Genomic DNA, 12,093 nt, shown 5'->3' on the forward strand with positions numbered 1-12,093 from the left:
GGAAGGAAGGAAGGAAGGAAGGGAAAGAAAGAAAGAAAGAAAGAAAGAAAGAAAGAAAGAAAGAAAGAAAGAAAGAAAGAAAGAAAGAAAGAAAGAAAGAAAGAAAGAAAAACAAAAAACATGAGATGAGAGGGAAGCAACAAGATGGAAGAAGGGAGGAAGAAACAGAGAAAGGAGGATGACAAGGGATGAGAACAAGGGAACAAGGTATGGAGGAAGGAATGAAAGAAGGAAGGAAGGACAGAATGAATGAAGGAAGGAGAAAAAGTAAGGAAGGAAAAACAGAAAACAAGCAATGAGATGGAGGCAACAAAATAGAAAGAAAGGAAGGAAAAAGGAATGACAGAAAAGATGGAACAATGAAGAAACGAGGGATGAGGGAATGAAGGAAGAACAGTTTCATAGAGGATAGAGAATAAAATCTGGACAAACATAAATATGTTAAGTTTGGTTTAGTTGATCAAATTTATTTAAATATTTCTTCCTAACTTCATGTTCTTAACAGTGAAGATAAAGAAAAGGTACAAACGTTATTATTATTATTATTATTATTATTATTATTATTATTCTGTACTTTAGATTCATTTCCAGCCTTTTTCAAAAGACTGAAAATAAATAAACATTATCAACATAACAGCCGCTCCTTAATTGAAACCTAAATTTAAGCTTTGATGGGCTGCGTCACACGCATATTAATGAGGCGACTGAAGGGGTTTATTTTTATCTCACTGCTTAGAAAGTCTTTTTAAAAACAACAAAAACACTTTGGTAGCACTTTATTTGACAGGATGCTGTCATAACCATGAATGTTTATGTGGTTATTTGGGAAATATTTACACTTTTAAAGCAAACTTTCATTAAACGTCCAGTAAAAGTGTCATTATTTACCGTTTAACATTCAGGCTCCTTCAAATAAAGTATTACCAACACTTCTGTTCATCTTTTTACTAATGAAACTTTCTCTCCGGTTTGATGTTTGATTTTCTTCAGGTGAGCTGGGGAAGTTGTGCGAAGCCCTGAAGAAACTGGAGTAGCTGCTGATCCAGGTCAAATAAAATGATTTCAGTTTCTGTTGTTTCGTCTCAGTTTAGCTAAACGACAAATATAGCATCCTGAATATTAGGGTAAAAAATATCTGAAATAAACTGCAGCATGCAACGTAAGCAGGACATTGTGTGTTATAGCTGCATGAATGTTACTGAAGTTATTTTTCAAAATGGACGTATTTGGTAGTCAGCATCTTTTAGTTAACTGTTGTTGAATATAAACTTCACCGGTAGCACTTTTCATTTCTCTGATTTGTTTCTACGCATTTTGTAGTGACGAGATTTTTCCTGTTTCCACGTTTTACGTCTGACAAATGATTTTTATGCATTAAAATGTAATAAAAATAAATGTTTTGTCTTTCATTATGTTCCTCTACAAACTAAAGAATTATGGCCAGAAATGTGTCTTTAATGGATTCATAACTGGTGTTCAGGTCCAAACCTGTTCTACTAAAAATACAGAATTTATGGACAAGATGGACAGATAAATGAATGAACGAATGAATGAACGGATGGACAGATCGCTGGTTAAATGATGGATGGATAGTTGGTTGGATGGATAAACGGATGGATGATGGATGGATGTTTAAGGTTAACGTTTTTGTTATGAATTTTCTCTATTTGCTTATAAAATTGTTTGGTTGATTTACTTTAAAACAGTAAAAATAAATAAATCAAATCAGGTCACAGAATGAAAAATAATTTGGGAAAAACTTCCAGTTAGATGAAAACAAATAAAACACTTTAAAGAATCTAAATTTGTTCAAATTTAATTTCCAGCACATTTCTGAACAAATCTAAAGTTTGGACACTTTAACTGAGACAGAATAAAGTTTATTCAAATAATCGTTTACATTTTTCACCTGAACATAGATCTCTCAATAAGTGCAGGTGAAAAATACGAGCATCCACACTTAATGAGACAGAACCTATTTTTATCACTATGTGTGTAACATTTATGTAACCCTGATGTTTCTGCTTGAAAACATCTGTTAAATTCACCTGGTGAACTGTTTTTTCCCCTCCAAACAAAACCCATAAATAGAAAAATGACGCACGGCTCCCCAAAAAGCCGGACTCACGTGTTGCGCCTGCGCAATTTACCTCCATCAATCCGCTCGGAGCGCTTATTTAACCCCGACCCGCAGCGGCAGCGGGGATGAAGGCGCACCGCCCGCTCGCTCCGGTGACCGACGAAGCTGCAGCACAGCGCGGACACATGAAGACCGACGGCGCGGCGCAGGCGCTCGGCGGCAGGAAGCAGAGCCTGATCGAGGATGCGCGCCGGGAGCGCATCGGCAGCGGCTCCGCGGGGCCCTCAGCGGGGCCCTCACGGTCCGGGGACGGGGCCGTGTTCGAGGAGAAGGACGGCAGGGTCACCGTGAGCGTCCTGTTCGCCCTCAGCAGCGAGAAAAACTCCGGATTCTTTCAAACTGGGAAAATATTCGAGGTGAAATTAAGTTCTATGTTATTTTATGACTTCCTGGTATAAATTTGATTTCTTAAAACCTTTTTATAAGGTGAAAATCCAGCTTAAAGTAAAGAAATTTCCAAAATAAATATTTTACTGAATTATTAATCACATTGCTTTATTTTTTACTGAATTATTACATTATTTTTTATCCATTTGTATCATTACATTATTATTATTATTTGTGTTTTTATCTGTGGTTTGCACTTTGGTGCAGTTAATATCTGCTTCTAAAGTGTTTATAAATAAACTGACATTTGTTTTTAACGTGTTATTAGTTAGTATAAAAGGTTCATTTATGAGAGCAAATTTAAGTTAAATTTAATCCAGTTCAAGTTCATTAATAACTGAAAACAAATATTTTATTTTATAATGAGGCCGCATCAAAACTAAAAGGATTTGACAGAAAAATTAAATGTAATGAATATTAATATTTCGCATTTATCTAAAATATTCACTAATTGATCGTTTCATCCACATAATTGAAACTTGATTCTGATTTATTTATGATGTATTTATTAATTTTATTCTCACTGAATCAATGTACTAGATTATTTGTATTGCCACCAAAATTGCTTTTAATAACAAATTCATTGCTATATTGCCAGGAAGAACTCAAAAATAATTTACTTAAATTTTTCTTACAGTCGTCTAATGTGCTTTTCAAGCAAAACTTTAATTTGACTATTTTTGTGATTTAAGTTCAATTTAATTCAACTTTTAAACCATGAAATAAAGTTGGTGGCCTTAGGATCGCATCTCTGCTTTTTGCGGATGATGTGGTCCTACTGGCTTCATCGGATCGTGATCTGCAGCTCTCACTGGAGCGGTTCGCAGCCGAGTGTGAAGCGGCCGGGATGAGGCTCAGTGCCTCCAAATCCGAGGCCGTGGTCTTGAGCTGGAAAAGGGTAGAGTGCCTTCTCCGGGTCAGGGGGGTCGTCCTGCCTCAAGTAGAGGAGTTTAAGTATCTGGGGATCTTGTTCACGAATGGGAGAAGAAGGGAGCGGGAGATCGACAGGTGGATTGGGGCAGCGTCTGTCGTGAAGCGGGCGCTGTACCGGTCCGTCGTGGTGAAGACAGAACTGAGTCAAAAAGCGAAGCTCTCGATTTACCGGTCGATCTACGTTCCCACCCTCATCTATGGTCATGAGCTTTGGGTCATGACCGAAAGAACGAGATCCCGGGTACAAGCGGCCGAAATGGGTTTCCTCCGCAGGGTGGCTGGGCTCTCCCTTAGAGATAGGGTGAGAAGCTCGGTCATCCGGGAGGGACTCAGAGTAGAGCCGCTGCTCCTCCACGTCGAGAGGAGCCAGTTGAGGTGGCTCGGGCATCTGGTCAGGATGCCTCCTGGACGCCTCTCTGGTGAGGTGTTCCGGACACGTCCCACCAGGAGGAGGCCTCGGGGAAGACCCAGGACACGTTGGAGAGACCATGTCTCTCAGCTGGCCTGGGAACGCCTTGGGGTTCCTGGAGGAGCTGGAAGAAGTGGCTGAGGAGAGAAGTCTGGGCCTCCCTTCTGAAGCTGCTGCCCCCGAGACCCGAACCCGGATGAAGCGGCAGAAAATGGATTAATGGATGGAAATAAAGTTATTTTGTGTACTTTGTAAATTAAATTTTAGCTTAAGAAGGACTGCTTTATATTTTCTGTAACTGCAAAAAGTTATGCAAATTCAAAATTAAAATAACTTCTAAAAAATAGAGTAGAATATCTGAAGAGTTTGCTTTTTAAATGTATTTAATTATGCAAACATTTTATTTGTTTATACTCACTGAATTGTCACCAAAATCAATTAATTCAGAGTCCCGTTATGAAGATTTGTATGAAAAGAGATCCTGAAGATGTTAAATAGGTAAAAAATTCAATGTGTAAAGTTAAAATCATCTAACAAATTTAGGAAGCCTGCAGATATCTGCAATAAAATAGCCAGAATCAAGCACTTGAACTTAGAAAAATATTTAAAAAATATCCAATTTCCTGTTTTAGCTGTACAAATCCCACAGTGTTGAATGGAAAAGCGAACATTGTGTGTATATTTCTGGTCATTCAGACGTTTGAAGCCAAACTTCTCCACGTGGAGAGCCGGCCCAGGAGGAAGTCCAAGTTCGGCGGACTTCCTGACCTGGAGTTCTTCATGAGCTGTGAGGTCCACCGCTCGGACCTGGACGTGTTCATCAACTCACTGAAACGGGTCGCCGACGATGTTCGCACCGTGCCAGAGGAGAAAGGTAGGACCCCACAGGCGGGATTTAATATTTAGACTCTTTATGAACCGATTTCTGTTTCCGGTCTTTGCAGCTCCCTGGTTTCCTCGACAGATTAAAGACCTGGACAGGTGCAACCTGCTGATAACGAAATTTGATCCAGACTTGCACTGCGACCATCCTGTGAGTGTTTATGTAAACAACTCTTAGGTTGCGTTCACAATGCAAGACGTGAACCAATTCCGATTGAGTTTCATGAAAGTCCGAACAACACAAGTCGGATTCCCCCCCCCTCCCGAATGCGATCCAGGCCATTTGGATATCCGATAAATATCCGATCCTTTCAAATGTGATCAGAATCTGATCGGCCAGTTCGCGTTAATCCGACCCTAACGTCATTGATACTCGCAAGCGGGAAGAAAAACAACAACCATGACGGACCATAATGAGGATTAAGTTGTTAACGTGCTGGTTCTGGTCCGACAACAACTTCAACATTATAAGATACGCTCCACGGTTGGGAGCATAAACATAATATAAGAGTAGACGCCTCACGGACCAGGGCGGCCATCTTGGAGCGGTCCACCACTCCACTCAGCCTTATGTGTTTAGCAGGCACAATGACTTATCAGCGCATTTAATCGATCATAACGCGCTTTTTTGCTACTGGAAACCATATTTAAACATCTATCAAAGCTACATTTATAAATAATTGTATAATTTATGTATGTTTTTAAATATGCTTAGTGGCTATAGCAATATAAATGGAATATTCTGATATTGATGTATGATGAGCACATTACAAAGCACACAGCCGTTCATAATTTATTTAATAAATTATTTAGTAATATCAATACATATTTATATAACTATACAAACACAAATAAATAATGATTAATACTGAATAACATATATTGGATACATGTTGTATACATACATATATATGTATATAGATATGTTTTTCAGCCGACGAGCTCTAGCTTAAGTGATTCAGCAGCTGACATTGAGTCCAAAATCCGATCCGAGAATCATCCGTGCAGCAGTGAATCCGTCTCTCTTTAAAGATATCTCCCTCTTCTTCACATCGTGTCTTTAGGAAACCTTCAAAACAAAAACGGCAGATTTGGGATGTATCTTACTTTTGACAGAGTGAAAGAATTAAATAATAGTCTTTACCACCTGTGTAAACTTTGCTGATGAATGCTATAACAAGTAATATACGTTTTATAATATATGTTACATTGTTTCATTTCTAATGTAGTTTATTGTGTCAGATAATCTAAGTCGATGTTGGTGAATAATAATTTTTTTTAGATTTACGGAATCTCAGTTAGCCTTCAAAGCGGGCCTGAACCCCGAATTACACCAAGCACTAAGCTAATATTAGCTGGTATCTCGCCGGTGGACATAAATACAGTGAAGTAATATTCTAATCACAAAATATACACAATAATATGTCCATCTTACTTGTCAAATGTTGTTTGTGGAGCCCTCACATATCAATAGTCCATCGATCCGAACAACAATATCCTGCAGTGCTGAGGCATCTTCTGTTGTTATGGTTGAGCAAAATAGGAGGGTCGACCGCTCCAAGATGGCCGCCGTATTTCCTGTGCCGGAGCAGCCAATGCGGGGTCTACTTTTACATTATGTCTATGGTTGGGAGCCATGCTTATTTCTTCGGCAAACATTGAGCACTTCTTCTTTGTGGCGGTTGGCAAAACTCTGAGCACGATTTCTATGTGTGACGTTATTGCGCACTCTACTGCGCATGCGGGACACTTTCAGGTCGTCATACAAGTCGCACATATTTGGAAATGCCTAAAAAAAATCGGTATTGGGTCACTTCAGTGTGCAGTGTGAATGTAGCCTTAGTTTCCTTCCAGTTGGTCCTTAATAAACTGGTGTTGGTGAACAACTTGAAGGTCCATCAAATACATACATTTTGTACAGACATGTTTGCACAAAGATTAAATCTAGAGGTAAATTGATCTAATTTCCTTCTTTTCTGCAGGGATATAATGACTCAGAGTACAGAAAAAGACGAGCTGCCATCTCTGAACTCGCATTTAGATACAAACAGTGAGTAAAAATCTCTTAAAGTCTCATATTGGTTATAAATTTAAAAAGCTCTCTCCTAAAACTGTGTCTCTGCTGCAGAGGCGACCCGCTGCCCACGGTGGAGTACACAACAGAAGAAATATCCACATGGTGAGCTACAAACGCCGTGCGATAAACGATCTGAAATGTGACAGAAGAGGTGACGTTCCATCTGGTGCTTACAGGAGGAAGGTTTACCAGCAGCTGAGGAGCGTTTATCCCAGCCTGGCCTGCAGGCAGTTCCTGGACAGCCTGCAGCAGCTGGAGGACGAGTGCGGATACGGAGAGGATCGCATCCCTCAGCTCCGAGACGTGTCCGCCTTCCTGAAAGGTCAGAAAAAAATTAACAATTTCTCTGGAAAACAAGGAAAAACATCTGGATTTGGTGCTTTCCATCAGTCAATGTCAAATTTTTATATATAGCACTTTTAAAAGCAGGTTTGAGGCGGCACCAAAGTGATGTATAAAAACGATAAAACAATAGAATGACGTATGAACAGAGAAAGAAAAAAATAAGTTTTAAAAAGCGACTTAAAATAAATTTTAAATATTTCATCATAACAGTCTGATAAAATTAGGCAGATATGAACAACTAATATTTATTCTTATCTTGTTGCCGATTGTGTCTGGTCACATTTACCGTCATATTTTTTGCAAAATCCCTTGCAAATATTTCTAAATTAGCAACTTTTTGCAAAAAATTACAAAAAAAGTGAAATTCTGGAGGGAACGATTGAGGTGACAAACTGGTGAATATGATTATTTTTAAGAGCCTATCAAATGCAGAGACAGTTTTAACAGTTATCAATACTTTCTGTAACAGCCGGCCCTTTAAGAACATTTTGTGACCTTAATGTGGCCCAAAATGAAAACAGGTTTTATAAGGTTTCACTTAAAGGCAGTGGAAAATCAAATGAATAGTAGAAATGCAATAATTTTTTCATATTCCAAAATAATCCAGACCTAGACAAAACTTTCCAGGACATTTTTTCAGGCTTCTTTCATGCCAATTGTCTTAAAATACACCAGTCCCAAGCACCTAAATACAGAAAACATCAACTTTTAAAAATGTGTGACTTTTGTCTACTTTCCCTCTGTATGTTTAGAGAAAACTGGTTTCCAGCTGCGTCCGGTCGCCGGCTTGCTCTCAGCCAGGGACTTTTTAGCCAGTTTGGCCTTCAGGGTCTTCCAGTGCACCCAGTACATCCGACACCCGTCTTCCCCCATGCACTCCCCTGAACCGTGAGTTCGTTTTCCAGCATCAGGCTGATGAAAGCATCTGTTCAGCTCACTAACTCGGATCAATCTGCCCTGACAGGGACTGCTGCCACGAGCTGCTTGGACACATCCCCATGCTGGGAGATCGGGAATTCGCACAGTTTTCCCAGGTAAATATTCCCATATCAGTCCAACTGTCTCACCTCACCTGTATCACCTCTAATAGTTTTTTTTTTAACGTATTTTGTTTGTTTCCAGGAGATTGGACTCGCCTCGCTTGGAGCTTCAGATGAGGAGATTGAGAAACTTTCAACGGTAGGAAAAATATGAGCCTCTGCTGCCATCTAGTGGCAAAACGCAGCAACTGCATCTCTGCACGTAAAACAATATTTTTGATTTGTAGATAGGAATAAAGGAGTACATTTCAAAGAAAAAAACCCTCAAAAATTTAGAGATTAATTTAAGAAATTTCCAAGAAAAAACACGGGCATTTCTGAGTTTGAAAAATAAAAAATTTCCAAGAGAAAAATTACATTTGAGGAAATTTTTAAAGAACATTTCTGAGATTTTTGACAGAAATTTTCAACTTTACAAGATTAGACATTTTTTAGAGTATTTTCTGTGAAATTTACTCTTTTTTCTCTTCTTTTCTACAATGGCCTTAACACGCCATCGTACTTCTCCTCTCCAGTTATACTGGTTCACTGTGGAGTTTGGCCTCTGCAAGCAGAACGGTGAAGTAAAAGCTTACGGAGCTGGACTCCTCTCCTCGTATGGAGAGCTTGTTGTGAGTTTCATTTTTTTATTCTTCACACACAAACTAGCGTTTGTTTGTTGTGCTGATGGTCCTTTCCCCTCCTCAGTACGCCTTGTCAAACGAACCCGAATACAAGCCGTTCAACCCAGAGGAGACGGCGGTGCAGCCGTACCAGGACCAAACCTATCAGTCGGTTTACTTTGTATCTGAAAGCTTTGAGGACGCAAAGGTGAAGCTGAGGTACGTATGGGGGGATCTTTATGAGAAAAGTTTATAGAGTAGCAAATAGATGTGGAGATAATTAGACTATCTGCTAATTAAATCCCTGTCCACCTGTTGTCACAGGGATTAATCAGCCAAGAAAATTAAGAATCTCATGAATTCCACCAGTCTGTCCTCTATTGAGATTGAGAAGTAGTAGTCCTGTTTCCTGTTGGCCATGTAGGGAAAATAGCAAAGGTCAAACTAAACAGACCAAGAAAAATGCTGTGGGGAAACTTTTCTTAAGAAAGGCGAGGGAAGTTGGATATAACGAAACACTGAGATTAGGTTCTTTCCAGGAGTATAATAACAAGAAATCCAATTAAGAATCTTTGGCAAGACTTGGAAATTGATGTCCAAGGTCACTTCCTGTTCAACTGGACTAAAATTGGGCTAATTTGGAAAAAGGAATGGTCTCCAGAAAAAAATGTGTTAAATTAAGTCACTAATTTGTACAAATTTTGTAAACAATGTCTAATTTATCTCAGACTTCTATGGCAATTTGCTTCCTATGCAATTCTGCTCGGTTCTAATCTTATCTAGTCTAGCAACATCCACAACATCTCCTACATAGGAGTTTGGTCCAGAATCATGTTGCCACCAGTGCAGATTGCACAGGACTGGTAATAAATGGGTACATGTACATTTAGATGAACACTGAAGACTTGGTGACAAGAAAGATGGCAAATGGTAGATTGGATTTTATTGAGAAGTCCAAGGGGGGACAGGAGGAAACTGGTGCAAAGTGAAGATTTCCTGTCACATGTATGAGTTCCTTCTCATCCCAGAAAGAGGGGTTCCTTCCAGTTCTGAGACAATTGCTTCCATGAATGAAAAAAAACGTCAAACACCATTCAAGAACAATTTATTGGTGACAAATCGGCCTAAAATTTGAGTGTTAAGTTGATGCAAAAAGACACTACATATTTGTAACTAGCGAAAACTTTGGCCACAATTGATGGAGACTATCATTTCTACCAGTGAGGAAAGGAATAAGTGGTGCATAGCATTTGTTTCTAAGCAGGCATAATATGGGCCAATCTTTGATCAGTGAAGCTATCTAAGGCTTCTGGACCTAAATGTGCGTTGGATGAATAAATGACCCCTCTTCTCTAAATCATTGACGCATTTAATATATTGTAGCCATTTACTGAGTAACGAGATGTAATGGATATGAATGCGTTTCTTTCTGACAGGAAATACTCTGCTAACATCAAGCGTCCCTTTGCAGTCCGCTACGACCCTTTCACCTGCAGCGTGGAGGTTCTGGACCAGCCAAGCAAAGTCCAGAACGCTTTGAGCCAGGTCCGAGAGGACCTGAAGACCCTCCACAGTGCTCTGGAGAAGCTCAACTCATCCTAAGATCAAAACTGGATCATCAGCAGAGACCAGAAACTTGAAGAAAAGCCAACTGATTCTGTAAACATCTCCAATCGTAGAAAATCTTGACTAGACTTCTTGTGTGTCTGAAAGGTAAAGATTATGTAAAAAGAGAAATAAATGTTTATTTTCATGAAATGTGTCCTCAAAAGTTCGGTTTTTACATTCAAAAGAGGCAGGAAAAGTTGCTGACGCAAGAAGAGTTGAAAGAAAAGGAGGCTGGTAGACCATTTTCTAGCTTCTAATTCCAAACCAACTGTTTTCATTTGAGAAATTCTTGGAAGCCATTTGTCTTTGTGTGTTATTAAGCAAAGGGAAGGAGCTAATTATGAATGATTCGAGTATCGTGTTGCCTTTCTGCTGGACGGGGCTAAAGCCAACAGTGAGGCCCAGAACATTATCGGTACCAGGTCACAGAGACCTTGCAGTGAAACCGCAGCACGGTCTGCAGGGCTGCGCTGCTGACAGATGCTCTTCTCGCTTCGTTTCTCCCTCTGCGTGCGACTGGAGAGTTTGTTTTTTTTCCTTCTTTCTGAAAGAAGACCAACATTTGATCTCAGGCGACAGTGCGTATCGCACCAGCTCACTCCAGGCCTGTCCCTCAAGAAGATGGATCATCTTCATCTGCTGGATTCATGAAGAAACAGCATCATCAAGACGTCAGCCGCAGCGATTTGGGAAGCGTTTTTTTTTCCCATAATTGGACTCCACGGTAAATCAAACCTCCCTGGGAAAGCCTGTGTTTGCAGAAGAGGAAAAGATCTCACACTTTATACTTTAGTGAATCTCGTTCTACAATCATTCTCTCCCCAAAACCCACAAATCCTCCACAGAAGTTGTGTTTTCAGGATGCGAATCCACAAAGCGCTAAACAAAAGCAGGTTGCTGCAGCAACTGGACAACCACAAGGAGGGATTCAGTTCAGTTCATGTGCCTTTCATGCGTCATCCAAGAAAAAGCGTCTCCTGTTCTGATGTCAGGCCAGGCCCATCTTAAAGCTGGCAAGGTTATCGCCGCTGGGCTGCAGACAAGGTCATCAAGTTCATTTTATCCTCAGGACTGAAGGGAATTATCCATCCATCCATCTTCTTGCACCCTTACAAAGACAGTGGGGCAAAAGACTGATCAAGTACATCTTGTTTGTAAGGGTAAAATCTCTAAATGTCAGAATTTAGGATTGCAACACTTCATCTGGATGAACAAGACTTCTGCAGCAATCTCCTGCAAGCAGAAGAGATAGAGATGTTTGGTCAAAATGCAGAGTAACATGCTTGGAGAAAACCAAACATCCTGCATAAGCAATTTTTTGGCATTGCATTGGTCTGAATGCAAATGCAATTGAAAAGACCAATGGTGCACCGATGGCAATTTTCTGAATGATCATCAATATACATAAAGCCTGACCTAATACAGATTGTTTTGTCTGAAAGATCACTCAGTGGCAACAGTGGAGTGACTTTTGGTCCAAACGTGATGTGGTGGGCGGGTCAGTAAAAATGGTGTTGAGTGGTTGAATCGTGGGATGTACATGAGTTTTAGATTGATTTAGATACCTGATGCTGTGAAGGCAACAACTTCCATCAAGTGTTTGTGAAAACTAGAATTTAATCGCACTTTTCCTACCTGAACTGGTTTAATTCAACCACAATGAAGGTTTT

General features: G+C 39.9%; 2 protein-coding genes across 2 annotated transcripts in view; both read left to right on the forward strand.

Moving 5' to 3' along the window:
• Positions 1-1,409, forward strand: part of pah (phenylalanine hydroxylase) — an 18,876-nt gene extending 17,467 nt beyond the window's left edge. Inside the window, exon 13 of the mRNA XM_008400911.2 lies at positions 991-1,409. Within this exon, the coding sequence (XP_008399133.1) occupies positions 991-1,034 (44 nt within the window). The 3' untranslated portion in view covers positions 1,035-1,409. The remainder of the gene's footprint in view (positions 1-990) is intronic.
• A 796-nt stretch (positions 1,410-2,205) lies between these two features.
• th2 (tyrosine hydroxylase 2) lies at positions 2,206-10,577 on the forward strand. Its single transcript, XM_008400912.2, has 12 exons — positions 2,206-2,496; positions 4,566-4,743; positions 4,814-4,902; positions 6,734-6,801; positions 6,880-6,930; positions 7,005-7,150; positions 7,926-8,061; positions 8,138-8,207; positions 8,296-8,352; positions 8,729-8,824; positions 8,901-9,034; positions 10,252-10,577. Exons 1-12 carry the CDS (start codon positions 2,206-2,208, stop codon positions 10,415-10,417), a joined length of 1,482 nt encoding a protein of 493 aa, XP_008399134.2. The 3' UTR covers positions 10,418-10,577.
• Positions 10,578-12,093: the final 1,516 nt, after the last annotated feature.

The sequence above is a fragment of the Poecilia reticulata genome, linkage group LG23 (genome assembly GCF_000633615.1).
Source record: "Poecilia reticulata strain Guanapo linkage group LG23, Guppy_female_1.0+MT, whole genome shotgun sequence".
Lineage (NCBI taxonomy): Eukaryota > Metazoa > Chordata > Actinopteri > Cyprinodontiformes > Poeciliidae > Poecilia > Poecilia reticulata.